The sequence below is a fragment of the Cavia porcellus genome, unplaced genomic scaffold (genome assembly GCF_034190915.1).
Source record: "Cavia porcellus strain 051 isolate PalLab524CR breed Dunkin Hartley unplaced genomic scaffold, mCavPor4.1 scaffold_17, whole genome shotgun sequence".
Taxonomy (NCBI): domain Eukaryota; kingdom Metazoa; phylum Chordata; class Mammalia; order Rodentia; family Caviidae; genus Cavia; species Cavia porcellus.
In genome coordinates, this window is record NW_026947500.1 from 47,670,094 (window position 1) to 47,683,212 (window position 13,119).

Here is a 13,119-nt window from a genome sequence, read left to right on the forward strand (position 1 = left end):
AAGACTATGGCACTGGGATCACATATCTAATGCATGCACTTCGAGAGACACAGTCACACCATAACAGTCTTCTAACATATGCTCTCCACTGAATCCTGAGCAGGCGAGCCACATAAGCCAGGTGCCACTGCGCATGACTATAATCCAACCTGTCTGGGAGGCTGAGGCAGGAGGGTTACAGTTTGAACCTCACCTGGGTCACTTATCGAGATCCAGCTGTTTCCTGGTGCCTCAGGCAGGATCTGGCAGTTGCTCCATGAGTGAAAGCCTGGACACTAGGACCCTCTGACCCAGGCCCCTTTGTTCCTGCAGCCCCACGGGCAGCAGCCGCTATGCATCATCGGGGGAGCTGAGCCGAGGCAGCTCACAGCTGAGCGAGGACTTCGACCCTGAGGACCAGAGCCTGCAGGGCTCAGAGCTGGAGGACGAGCGTGACCGCGACTCCTACCACTCGTGCCACAGCTCTGTGAGCTACCAGCAGGACTCGCCACGCTGGGACCAGGACGCCGAGGACCTGGAGGAGGACCTGGAGGAGGATTTAGAGGAGGACCTGGAGGAGGAGGAGATAGAGGATGAGGAGCTGGAGGAGGAGGAGGCCGTGCCTGATGACCTGGCCAGTTACACCCTGCGCGAGGAGCCAGTGGTAGCCGAGTCCAAGGACTTTAAGCGCATGAGCCTCCCTCCAGCCGCCCCTGAGGAGGACAAGGGCCTGGCGCTGCCAACTGAGAGCTCTGACCTGGCCAAAGTGGCCCCCAAACCAACCACACCTGAGGAGACTCCTGAGCCTGAGCCCCCCAAGGTGGAGGAGAGGTAGGGGCTAGGCTGAAGGCAGGGCTGGCACCTGGGTGCCACAGGTACTCCAGACCTGGCAGCCTTGGGGCCCATGCAGAGCGCTGTGCTCCTGCAGGTCGGAGACAGGGCAGGGATCTGGAAGGTCACAAGGCATCACAGGACCCACGAAAGGGATCCTGAAGGCCCTAAGGGGCCGGCACTACAGGAAATGGATTCAGGGCTGTGAGGGCCAGGGGTGATGGCGTGGGTAGAGTTCGGACCCTGGTCGTCATCGAGGACATGGCAGACTTGGGGTGGAGGGAGATTAGGGCTATAGTGAGCTGCAACAGGACTCATGACATCCTCCTCTTCAGTTTCAGGGCCCGAGAGGATGAAGAAGGCCAGGAAGGCCAGGACTCCATGTCCAGGGCCAAGGCCAACTGGCTGCGCGCCTTCAACAAGGTGCGGATGCAGTTGCAGGAGGTGAGTGAGGGGCAGCCCGCCACTAGCACAGCCACACCCATTTCCCTACCCACAACAGTGTAGCCACGCCCACATTAGCACAGCTATGCCCAATGCGCAGTTCACATCAGCACGACCACGCCCGATGCCCCGCCCACACCATGCAGCCACACCCACTTCCCCTCCTACTACAGTGCCGCCATGCCCACATCAGGACAACTATGCCTAATGCTCCACCCATGCCCAGCCTGCCCACGCCAAAACCTTACCCACATTTAATCACATCCAATCCCTCTAACACCTGCTTGGCCGTACCCAGTGCCTCCATGTCCTTGCTGTCGGGCCATGCCCAGTGCTCACCCGAAACCTCAGCCACATCCAACACCCCACCCATCCCATTCACAGTCTGGTCATGCCCAAAGCCATGCCCATCGCCCCTATCCACTTTGTCCACACTCACTTCCCCATCTGCACCCACTTTGGCAACGCCCAATGCCTGCCCACACTCCGCCATGACTGCACTGTCCACCAGATTCTCCCTTGGCCCTGCCCTCGCCGGCCAAGCACCTCCGCCAGTTGAGGTTTCGTGTTAAGCATACAGAGGCAGGCCTGACACTTGGCAGGCTCCTCCTGTACCTGACCCAATCTGGCTCCAGCAGGAGGGAGAGGAGGACTAGAGCCTGGGCAGACTGAGATTGTGGCTACAGCCACATCTGGGTCAAACTCACGGTCAGGGAGTTGCCTCAGTCTGCACTGAGACCTGAGCGCTAAGTGGAGGCTAGCAGGGTACAGAAGGTGGCAGCATGCAGGCTGGTGACCAGCCATGCAAAGACCCTGGAGCATTCAGGTAGTGAAACTGGGAGTTCAAGAAGTGTTGGTTCTTCAGTTTGGATTAGAGAAGTTTGAACCCTGTGCCCCCGTCAACTGCAGGGTTGTGGAAGAGGAGCTCTCATGAGCACCGTGCTGACTCAGCCCAGCCTTGGCACCAAGGCCAAAGGACCAGTGTGAAGGGGAGGAGCCCACTTCACACATGGATGAACAAGGCCCAGAGGGGTCCAGGACCTAAGATCACACAGCCAGGAGCAGAAACGAAGGGGGGGGGTGGGGAATGGCCGCACTGACTCTGTAATCTGTCTACCCCACAGGCCCGGGGAGAAGGAGAGATGTCCAAGTCCTTGTGGTTCAAAGGCGGGTGAGTGACAGACTGCAGGCCACAACAGGAAGCCTTGAATCCTGATCCCAGGCTGCTTTGCAACTGTGGCTCAGCCTAGCAAGAGTTGGACCAGACATGGCCCCATTTAGAAAGGACTCTTTGTCTTTGTTGTTTTGAGATGGGATCTTGCTATATTGCCCAGGCTGATCTTGAGCTCCTGGGTTCAAGCAATCTTCTTGCCTCAACTTCTTCAGTAGCTGGGACTGCAGGCACACACGGCCACACCCAGCAGAAATAGGCATGAGACAGAGCAGAAACTGATGGGCACAACCTCCTCCCTGGGCAGTGCTGCAGCCTCTGGCTTGCTTAGCTTGTGTGTCTGAGCTTCCCGGATTCTTGCTTGGGTCCCAGGCTCTTTAATTAACAAGAGTCAAAGAGCCCGTGCAGAGCTGTCACCAGTGGCCTCTGAGGTGCCTGCCGGTGGGTGGCGGGTAGGGAGGTGGGATGATGCAGGAGATAATCTTAAGTGACACTCGTGTTCAGAAATAGCATCAGGACCGTGGCCTCCTTCCCGTGCGCCTCCCTTGCACACAGAATCAGGAGCCGGAGGAGCTGCAGCTCCAAAAATAAAAGAGTGGGCCCTGGCTGGAGGTGGTGACAGAGCAGGACTGCAGGGGATGCAGCCAGCTCGGATTGGATGGGGAAGGTGCTGCAGGCCACTCTGATCCCTGCTATAGAAAGCACTGCAGCATGGACTCCCCCAGGGCCCAGAAGAGCTTTCTGGGCAGAAGTCACTGCCCCTCGCCAAAGCAGCTTCGATGCACCAGCCCAGGCAGGGCCATTGACAAAGGTCTGAGTCACACAAGTGATTCCAGTTCCTGCTTAGTCAGCTCTATTTTATCACCACTCCCTCCAGGACAGACTTCAAGTGCACACACACACACACACACACACACACACACACACACACGTGTTTCCAATCCTAAGTGCAAAGGAAAGCCTCCTACCAGGCGCAATGGCACACAATTGTCATCTCAGCACTCGGGAAGCTGAGGCAGGAGGATCACAAGTCAAAGCTCAGCCTGGACAACTTAGTGAGATTGTGTCTCAAAATTGGAAAAAGTGGGAGATGGTGCTGGATGTGAAGGCCCTGGATTCCACCCCTAGTGTTGAAAAAAAAATCCTCTCTATTCTAATTTGACATTTACCTTTGCCTTAATTTAGTTTTTCATTAAAGTGGACGGGTGCACCATGGCCCCAGTTCCCATCTTCTAGGGTTGTCACATGGCATCACTACATAGGGCTTACTAGTAGGGCAGATGCCAGAATTGGGAAGTCAGGGTGTCATGGGCTGTGGGGCGCAATCCTTCCTTCCCTCTCCGCAGCTCTGTCTGTCCCAGCCCTTGCCATCCGTGTGCCTCGTCTTCACAGTCACATTGCTGGTCCTGGCTGTGCCGCTCCGTACAAGGCCACCAGCCAAGTGGCGCAGAGCCATCCATACCCTCGCGTGCCCCCGGCCTTGCGTGCACCCCGCTGCAGCTTCCCAGTTCTGGCTTCAGCATGTCCCGCTGAGGACACAGCTTGACCCTGACACCTGGGGAGGCCCAGGACCCTAGCAGCCCAGGCAGTGCCTGTGTGCTGAGGGTTCGGAACCCAGCCCTCATGTCCCAACCCCACGTCCTTGCAGCCCCGGGGGCGGCCTCATCATCATTGACAGCATGCCGGACATCCGCAAGAGGAAGCCCATCCCCCTCGTGAGCGATCTGGTAAGCGCTGCCCTGGAGGGGCAGCGGGGAAGTGATGGCCAGCCCGCGCAACTGCCCACGGGGATTTAGGGCTGAGGGCCGGCCCGGCCTTTCCCCGGACTAACGCAGCCTGCTTTCTGCCCCGGTGCTGCGTGGATGCTTCAGGCCATGGTGAGTGCTGGTGCCCAGGTCCCCAAGGGGCTTCAGTCCCCCGCCCCAGGGAGCTGCCCTTGGGGCTGCCCTTGTGCTAGGTTCGGGGGGACCTGCTGCGCCCAGGTTTGTCTGGTGGCTCTGTTGCGTGGCTGGGGCATCACCTAAGGTGACCCTAGTACGTCTATGGCGGAGAGCAAGCTATGGCCTTCTAACCCGGAGCCCTTGTCTATTCCTCCTGTGCTGTGACCTGTGTGACCCGCTCTGATGCTGCCGTGGCTGCTCCCATCTGCGGTGAATGTCCTTGTGACCCCGTTGCAGTCTCTAGTCCAGTCCAGAAAGGCGGGCATCACCTCGGCCCTGGCCTCCAGCACCTTGAACAACGAGGAACTGGTATGTGAGCTGTGAGGGCCTGGGCTGGGGACAGAGGCACAGAGGCGGGTGCGGAGAGGAGGGACCGAGGAGCAACAGCGCCGCCCACCTCCCTGCAGAAAAACCACGTTTACAAGAAGACGCTGCAAGCCTTAATCTACCCCATCTCATGCACCACGCCGCACAACTTTGAAGTGTGGACCGCGACCACACCCACCTACTGCTACGAGTGCGAGGGGCTGCTTTGGGGCATCGCGCGCCAGGGCATGCGCTGCACCGAGTGTGGAGTCAAGTGCCACGAGAAGTGCCAGGACCTGCTCAATGCCGACTGCCTGCAGCGTGAGTGCGGGACGGGGCAGGAGGGCCGAGAGCGTGGCGTGGAGGGGCCGACCAGGAGCGGGACTGATTGAGGAACGTCACTGGGCTAGGCGGCCGAAGGGTGGGGCGGGGCTAAGGAGGGGCCAACCAAGAATGGGGCTGGCTGAGGAGCTTCGCTGGGCTGTGAGGCCGAGGGGCGAGGGCGGGGAGAGAAGGGCAAGGGGCAAGGAGAGGGTGGGGCCGACCAAGAGCGGGGCTGGCCGAGAAACATCTCTGGGTTAAGAGGCAGAAGGGCGGGGAGATAGATGGGCGAAGGACGGAGGCTGGGGCGGAGAAGAGGGGGTGTCTTGGGGTAGGCTAGTAGAGGGGCGTGGGGGCGAGCGGGGCCGGCTAGGCTCTTTTTCAGAGAAGGCGAAGAGGAGGTTGTGGTGGGAGGAAAATGGTAGAGCTGCTGGAACAGAACAAAAATGGTGCGTTTGGGTACCATTCCTCTAAAGAGCTGCTCTCGAAGCAGTGAGGGTCGGAGAGGGACGTACGACTCCATAGCAAAAGGCATCTTCCCCAGAAAAAAGCAGAGGGGGCGGACTCCTATGGGCCGCTCAGAACCCCCCCAGTAGGCGTGGCTCAGAGAGGAGAGCAGGGCTGCGTTGGGCGGGGCTCGGAGTCAAAACTCGTGGTGGGCGTGGCCTAGAGACAGGCCCTCAAAGAGGCGTGGCTCCGAGAGGATGCCCTCTGGTGGGCGGGCTCAGGTGCGTGATATCTCCGGTGGGCGTGGCTACGAGTGGGTGGGACTTTTCTGTAGGCCAGGCCTTGCTGAGGGTTCCGAGAGGGGGAGGAGGGGAGCGCCTGTAAACCTGTGACCTCGCGGGCTGGCGGGCACAGTGATGGCCACATCCCGCAGGGGCCGCCGAGAAAAGCTCCAAGCACGGCGCCGAAGACCGCACGCAGAACATCATCATGGTGCTCAAGGACCGCATGAAGATTCGGGAGCGCAACAAGCCCGAGATCTTCGAGCTCATCCAGGAGATCTTCGCGGTGACCAAGACGGCGCACACGCAGCAGATGAAGGCGGTGAAGCAGAGCGTGCTGGACGGCACGTCCAAGTGGTCGGCCAAGATCAGCATCACGGGTGAGGGCAGCGGGCTGCGGGCTGGGCCGGACTAGGCATAGCCTGCACAGCCGGGAGTCCTGAGCCGCGAGCTGTCTTCCAGTGGTTTGCGCCCAGGGCCTGCAGGCGAAGGACAAGACGGGATCCAGCGACCCTTACGTCACTGTTCAGGTCGGGAAGACCAAGAAGCGAACGAAGACCATCTATGGGAACCTCAACCCCGTGTGGGAAGAGAATTTCCACTTGTGAGTGCCCGACTGGGTCCCAAGGGGGCTCCGCTTGGTCCACAGCAGCTGCTTGACTCCTGCCCTCGCCCACGCCTCCCTGCAGTGAGTGTCACAACTCCTCCGACCGCATCAAGGTGCGTGTGTGGGATGAAGACGATGACATCAAGTCCCGGGTGAAGCAGAGGTTCAAGCGGGAGTCGGACGACTTCCTGGGACAGACGATCATCGAGGTGCGGACGCTCAGCGGCGAGATGGATGTGTGGTACAATCTGGGTGAGCCGGGATGCCATGGGGGGGCAGGGCCTGCAGAGGGGACAGAGGGGAGCCCTGCTGCAGAGAGACATGGCCTCTGCTGGGGAAGAATAAGAGCGGGAGCCCAGGACCGGGGTGCAGTCCGGGGGGAGGCAGAGTGGGGAGAAGCCAGGCCTAGATGTGCCAGGCTAGGCAAGAGATGCTACCCCAGGTTTTTGGTGGGATTTTTTAAACATTTTTTATATTTATTTATTTATTCTTTTAGGCTCATAACTGACATTTTGTTTTGTTTTGTTTTATTGATTTTTTCCCAAACCCATTTTATTTAAAAATAAATACAAATAAAAAGAAAAAAATTATAGCAACATTTCAAAGCCCACCCCGGGTTTTATCTGAGTAAGGAATCAAGGTCTATATTCCACCTAACAAGAAAGATGGGATGGGAAATTCTAGCCTAAGAGACAGCACCCATGGGAGCCAATATCCAGAGAGGGTCCTTAGTCTAGGAGGCTGCCAAATGGATTACTAAACAGAGGTTCGTGAGCATGGAGGTGTCCCCCTGTCGTCCCAGCACTCTAGGAGGATAAGGCAGGTGGATAACACAAGTGAGTTTGAGTCCAAACTGGGCAATTTAGTGACTTAGCAAGACCTGTCTTAAAATTTAAATAATAATAATAAAGGATTGTGGATGGAGCTCAGTGTGAAGGCCCTGCATTCAATTTCTAGTACCAAAAAAAAAAAAAAAAAGCCAACCAGGGTGACAGTGGGGTTGTGACACAGTTATCCCTCTCTGCCCTGCAGACAAGAGGACTGACAAGTCAGCCGTGTCAGGTGCCATCCGTCTGCACATCAGCGTAGAGATCAAGGGCGAAGAGAAGGTGGCCCCCTACCATGTCCAGTACACCTGCCTGCATGAGGTGCGCTCCCCTGCTCCCCGAACCCCTCCAGCCACTCTGTGTGAGCTCTCTGCCAGCTTTGGGACTGTTCCCCACTACTCCTGCACCCAGAAAACCTCTCTGTCCACCCAGGGCCGGCACCAGGCCCCTGGGCCGACTCTCCCTGAGCAGCTCCGCATCCTGCCTCCTGCCCCAGAACTGCATACTCAGGGCCAGGCCCTGCTGACCCCAGGCCTTAGTTCCTTGGCTGACTGCTTGGGAATGCTGGGAAATGGATGCTCGGCTGAGTGTTGAGTGGATAAGAAGGACGGGGGAGAGGCGGCAAGTGAGTGGATGGGTGGGGGATGAGTTGTGGGCAGATGCATGAATAGACAAACAGTGGGTAGATGTGTGGTTGAATGATTACTGGAAGGATCAGGGAATGGGAGGGTAAACTGGGGTAGGTGATGGCTGGTGGTGCATTAGGTGGGGAAAGAGATGGCCGGTGGGTAGATGGGCAGACTGACAGGCAGATGGATAGCGGGGACTGGATGCTGGGATGGTGAATGGATGAATTATTAGATGGACAGGTTAAATTGTGGGTGGAAGGATAACACGGGTGGATGTGTGGGGTGAGGAGACAGGTGAGTATTGTGATAGATGGATGGGGGGGTGGAAGCCTTGGGGGTGGGCAGACAGGCAGAGGGCCAGACGGGGGAGTGGGCAGTGGAAAAGAGGAAAAAATGGAGGAATGGGTAGTCGGTGGACAGATGGGTGGATGTGTGGTGGAACTGTAAGTATAGGTGAAAGGATGCTTGAATTTTGTAGTTCAGTAGGTGGGTGAGTGAAAATATGGGTAGATGGATGGAGAGACAGGTGAGCAGGTGGGTGGGGGCTGGGGGCTGGCTGAGTGGATGGAGTGTTAACTGTGTGGAAGGATGAATTTTTGTACAGATGGATTGAATTGTGGTTAGTTGTATGGGATGAATGGATGGATGGATGGACTTGAATTATTAAAAGGATATATACGTGAATCTAGGGTGGTTGGATGCATAGGTAGAGGCAGGTAGCTGAATGGAGACATGTTTGGGTGGGCAGACAATGGTCGGACAGGTGGACGAGTGGATAGGACAGACGGACACCTGCACGCATTTGTGGTTGGCTTACTGACTGGGTGGACGAGTGGCGAGGTGACATTTAGAGGAGTTGGATAGATAGTGGGTGCGTGCGCAGATGAAAGAACAAGGGACCGCAAGAATGCAAAACGGTGATGGAAGGCGCGAACCGCCTTCGAGACACCCCTCTCCCCGGCGCAGAACCTCTTCCATTTTGTGACGGACGTGCAAAACAATGGCGTTGTGAAGATTCCGGACGCCAAGGGGGACGACGCCTGGAAGGTGTACTATGACGAGACGGCCCAGGAGATCGTGGACGAGTTTGCCATGCGCTACGGCGTGGAGTCCATCTACCAAGCCATGACGTGAGGCTGCGGGCGGGGTACCCACGTGTGCTCTGTGTGGGCGGGGTCTTTTGCGGAACGCCTGACCAATGATGTGTGGGTTTGTGGGCGTGGCCTTCTGTTGGGGTGCGTCCGAAGTTTGGGGGAGTGATGGGGCCTGGGGGACCGCATAAATTACTGGAGATTGGCTTGGCTGGAGATGCAGAGCTGCTGGCCCAGAATGGGGGAAGAAGGGAAGGAGACTCAGGTCAAAGCGCAGGCCAGTGTTGGGGGTGCAGGGAGCCCCTCCGGGCCGCCATCTAGGCAGGCTGTGCCCTGCTCTTCGCAGCCACTTCGCCTGCCTGTCCTCCAAGTACATGTGCCCCGGGGTACCCGCCGTCATGAGCACCCTGCTCGCCAACATCAACGCCTACTACGCGCACACCACCGCCTCCACCAACGTGTCCGCCTCCGACCGCTTCGCTGCCTCCAACTTCGGGGTGAGTCTCGGCCGGGCTGGCCCAGGTGGGGACCCAGCACGCTGGCTCCGGGCCTAGCGTGGCCCCAAGAGCTCTGGTCCAGGGAGCCATGCAGGGGACGGGGCACTGGGGTACCACTCCCGGCAGGTGGGGCGTGCTCTGCGCTCTGGGTGCCCAACCTCTGCCCTCCCTTCCTCCTCAGAAAGAGCGCTTCGTGAAGCTGCTGGACCAGTTGCACAACTCCCTGCGGATCGACCTCTCCATGTACCGGGTGAGGCCCGCGGGGGCGCCCCCACCCCGGGGGGCGATGTGCTGCTTCTGGGACATAGATGCTCACACTGACCTCAGCCCCTTCCTGCAACTTGGGGAGTTGTCTCTACTGTCCCTTGTACTCCCTTCTACCCTCCCTGCCTTCTTTCATACCCACTTCCAGTACCAAGGGTGGGACCCAGGGTCCTCACATTGAGCTCCACCCCTCCCCACCCCCATCTCACGGGGTCACTGAGTTGCCTGGGTTCTGGCTACACCCTCCTGCCTCAGCCTCCCAGAGTGCTGGGATGACAGGAATGCACCATCTTGCCCGATTTTAACCCATCTCTCATCTTGCTCCCAACAGAACAACTTTCCAGCCAGCAGCCCAGAGAGGCTCCAGGACCTCAAATCCACTGTGGACCTTCTCACCAGCATCACGTTCTTCAGGATGAAGGTAGGAAGGGCCAGGTCTCGAAGCTGACGTCTGCCTTTTCTGGATGTGTTAAAGCCATAAAAATGGTGCATAGTAACAAGTACCAGGTGGTGTTCAGCATACGTCTACACTGTGTAGTGTTTAAATCACTTCAAGGCAACAGCCAGAGCAAAAGCAAAAGAGGGCAGAGCAAGCCTCTTCTCCCTTACATTGTAGACAGGCCCCACACACACCCCAGGGCAGGCGTAGCCCTCACAAAATCTGTGCCCTCCTCTTGCACAGGACAAGAATGTTTAGAGTAGGAACCCTGGCTCCCTGAGTCGCTTAGCTAAATTTCTAAACTGCTCAAGTTGATGCAGTGTATCAACTATCCCAGCTCACTAGGGCTTTCCGCTGTCAACGGGTCTTCCCATCCTCGGTCTCCTTCCTCCAGGTCCAGGAGCTCCAGAGCCCGCCCCGAGCCAGCCAGGTGGTGAAGGACTGTGTGAAAGCCTGCCTCAACTCCACCTACGAGTACATTTTCAACAACTGCCACGAGCTGTACAGCCGGGAGTACCAGACGGACCCTGTGAGCCTGGCCCTGCCCTCTTGACAGACTTCACAGAGTGGGTCGGGAGCCCCACTCAGGTGTGAGGGAAACATTGAAGAAGACGTTAGCTGCTGTAGTGAACCCAGCCCAGACCCAGGCTTGGCGCTGAGCAGCCAGGAGGCACTGGGCAGCCACTTGCTGCTTGAGCTCTCAGTGTAGTCATTGTTCAAATGTTGCGTCCAATTCCTGGAACAGAACTTGGTTCTGATCAAGCCAGCTGAATTTATTTGAGATCAGTCCCCAGAGGCGCAATGAACCCCATCACAGGATTTGGCCATCCCTAGTGGAGAAGGAGGGAAGGGTGTACAGAGGGCCTGTGAGCCCAAGCTGTGCCCCCTCCGCAGCTTCCAGCAGGTGTGTCACCTCATTGGGTGAGGGACCCTGTTCCTTTCACTTCCTTTACATCAGTTGACCTGAGCTGAGATCGGGTAGCTTCCCTGACCTAGGTGGAGGTGAACTGCATGCAATTGGTTAGGTCAGGATCTGTGCAGCTCCTGCACTGCTTTTTGGTTGACTTCAGTTATAATTGTTTATAATGAATCAGCAATCGGAGCTTGACAAGACTGAGTGACATTTGAGTGTGAATCCACTCAGGGTTCCCAAGCATGCATTTCCACCTCCATCCCAGGTTCACCCTGGTTCTGCTCAGTTTTTTTTCCATGAGTGAAGTTTGGGAGGCACAGTTGGAGCTCCCTTGCGTTGGGCCAGGCGGGGCCCATTTGGGTAGAGCCTTAGTTCTGGTCCTTGCCCAGGTCCCTGTTCTCAGCACCACAGCACCCACAGACTGTGAGAGAGAGGTTGGTGTGGCTCAAAGTTCAGAGGACTCGGGTCCCAACCTGTGGCTCTGAGGTAGGAAGGTCACTGTCAGAGTTGCCTGGCCAGCAGTGAGAGGAGCAGAGGGTGGAGGTCACCCTGCCAATCCCACCTCCCCAGGGCTCAGTTCTCAGGTTCCAGGCTCTGCAGGGTGAATCCATCCTCCAGGAGGAAGGAGGGTGCACAGCACCCTGAAATCCAGGCATCTTCCCAAGGCCCCACCCCGAACCCCACGTCTACCTCTGCACTGTAACAAGTGCACAGGCATTCTAGCACGAGACCTTGGCCAGCCTGAGCACTAAGCTGGTTAAAGAGGCTCTCAATGTTCAGGGTTGGCTGCTTGGAGCTGGGTTGAGCCAGGTTAGGTCAGGAGTTGGGATGAAGTCACTACATCTCCACGATGTGAACGCTGATCTTGGACACATAGCTTAGGTTCATACACAGTCCCAAAGTGCTCATCCATGTTGCCCCCAGTCCTTGAAGAATAGCTCCTGTTGGCCTCGGCGGGCTCCCTCTCCTTCAGCACAGCTCCACTTGGCCTCCCAGGGCTGGGTTTTGTTCAGACAAATTCAGTTCCTCAGTTTCAGAAGAGTGTTCCTGAGGTGGGTGTCAGAGTCATTCACCGGATGGAGCTGCAGTGATGGAACCAAGTCTGTCCAGACCTTGGGGTCCACCCATCCCCCATGGCCTCCTCCCTGAGCCAAGTGCACGTCAGCAGCACCCCTCGGTAATGATGCCAGAGCCCTGTCCCTCACCAACGCGTGCATTCTCCTTGCAGGCCAAGAAGGGGGAGGTTCCGCCTGAGGAGCAGGGCCCCAGCATCAAGAACCTCGACTTCTGGTCCAAGCTTATCACCCTCATCGTGTCCATCATCGAGGAGGACAAGAATTCCTACACCCCCTGCCTCAACCAGTGAGTGGGGATCCATGGGGCTTGTGGTCAGGAGGTCACTGTACACACACACAGAAGTGTGCCTCGCATGGGAAGGCAACTGTGTTCCTGTGTACATGGGCCATGTGTGGTATGTTATACCTGTGTGTGAAGTTCAGATGTGGATGTAATTCTCAAAGGTAAACATAAAATCACATATACACATACACGATCTCGGGTGGAGCCAAATGAGCATTTTCTTTGTCTTTTTCGAGATGGGGTCTCACTATGCAGTTCAGGCTGGCCTTGAGCTCACTTTGTAGCCCAGGCTTGTCTCAAAGTCTCAATGATCCTTCTACCTCAGCCTCCCTAGTGCTGGGATTACAGGCATGAGCCACCATGCCCAGATCACCAAATGAGCATTTTGTGCATGTGTGATTGTATATGAATAATGATGTATGTGTGTACAATTGTATGTGTAGGCTCCTAAATAATAGCACTGTTGGCTGGGGATTTAGCTCAGCGGCATAAGCCTTGCAAGCAGGCAGTCGTGAGTTCAATCCCTGGTACCCATAAAACGGAAAAAGACAAAAAAAAAAAAATAATAGCACTGTTCCTCAAGTATATTCCATAGGCTACTCTACCAAATGTTGTATGTTTAAATTATGTTTTATCTGACATGTGGGTGCATGTAATTTTTTGCATGGTTGCAATCCATAGGTTTAATTGTATATAACTGTGGAATGGGTGTCAATGTGCAATATTATACAACACACTGTAATGCAGCACTCAGTACCCTGTGTGTGTGTGTG

At 56.7% G+C, this 13,119-nt stretch overlaps 1 protein-coding gene across 3 annotated transcripts in view; it reads left to right on the plus strand.

The window, feature by feature from the left end:
* Positions 1 to 13,119, plus strand: part of Unc13a (unc-13 homolog A) — a 44,210-nt gene that overhangs the window by 11,732 nt on the left and 19,359 nt on the right. For 2 of the 3 annotated variants that reach the window (XM_063228072.1, XM_063228073.1), the window contains exons 10-25: positions 313 to 810; positions 1,146 to 1,254; positions 2,379 to 2,425; positions 4,074 to 4,152; positions 4,603 to 4,674; positions 4,773 to 4,992; positions 5,873 to 6,100; positions 6,183 to 6,324; positions 6,410 to 6,579; positions 7,360 to 7,475; positions 8,750 to 8,913; positions 9,221 to 9,371; positions 9,553 to 9,621; positions 9,967 to 10,056; positions 10,469 to 10,603; positions 12,216 to 12,349. In XM_063228072.1, the coding sequence (XP_063084142.1) occupies positions 313 to 810; positions 1,146 to 1,254; positions 2,379 to 2,425; positions 4,074 to 4,152; positions 4,603 to 4,674; positions 4,773 to 4,992; positions 5,873 to 6,100; positions 6,183 to 6,324; positions 6,410 to 6,579; positions 7,360 to 7,475; positions 8,750 to 8,913; positions 9,221 to 9,371; positions 9,553 to 9,621; positions 9,967 to 10,056; positions 10,469 to 10,603; positions 12,216 to 12,349 (2,424 nt within the window). Of the gene's footprint in view, positions 1 to 312; positions 811 to 1,145; positions 1,255 to 2,378; positions 2,426 to 4,073; positions 4,153 to 4,296; positions 4,303 to 4,602; positions 4,675 to 4,772; positions 4,993 to 5,872; positions 6,101 to 6,182; positions 6,325 to 6,409; positions 6,580 to 7,359; positions 7,476 to 8,749; positions 8,914 to 9,220; positions 9,372 to 9,552; positions 9,622 to 9,966; positions 10,057 to 10,468; positions 10,604 to 12,215; positions 12,350 to 13,119 lie in introns of all 3 variants that reach the window. The other variant, XM_063228071.1, reaches the window with a different exon arrangement.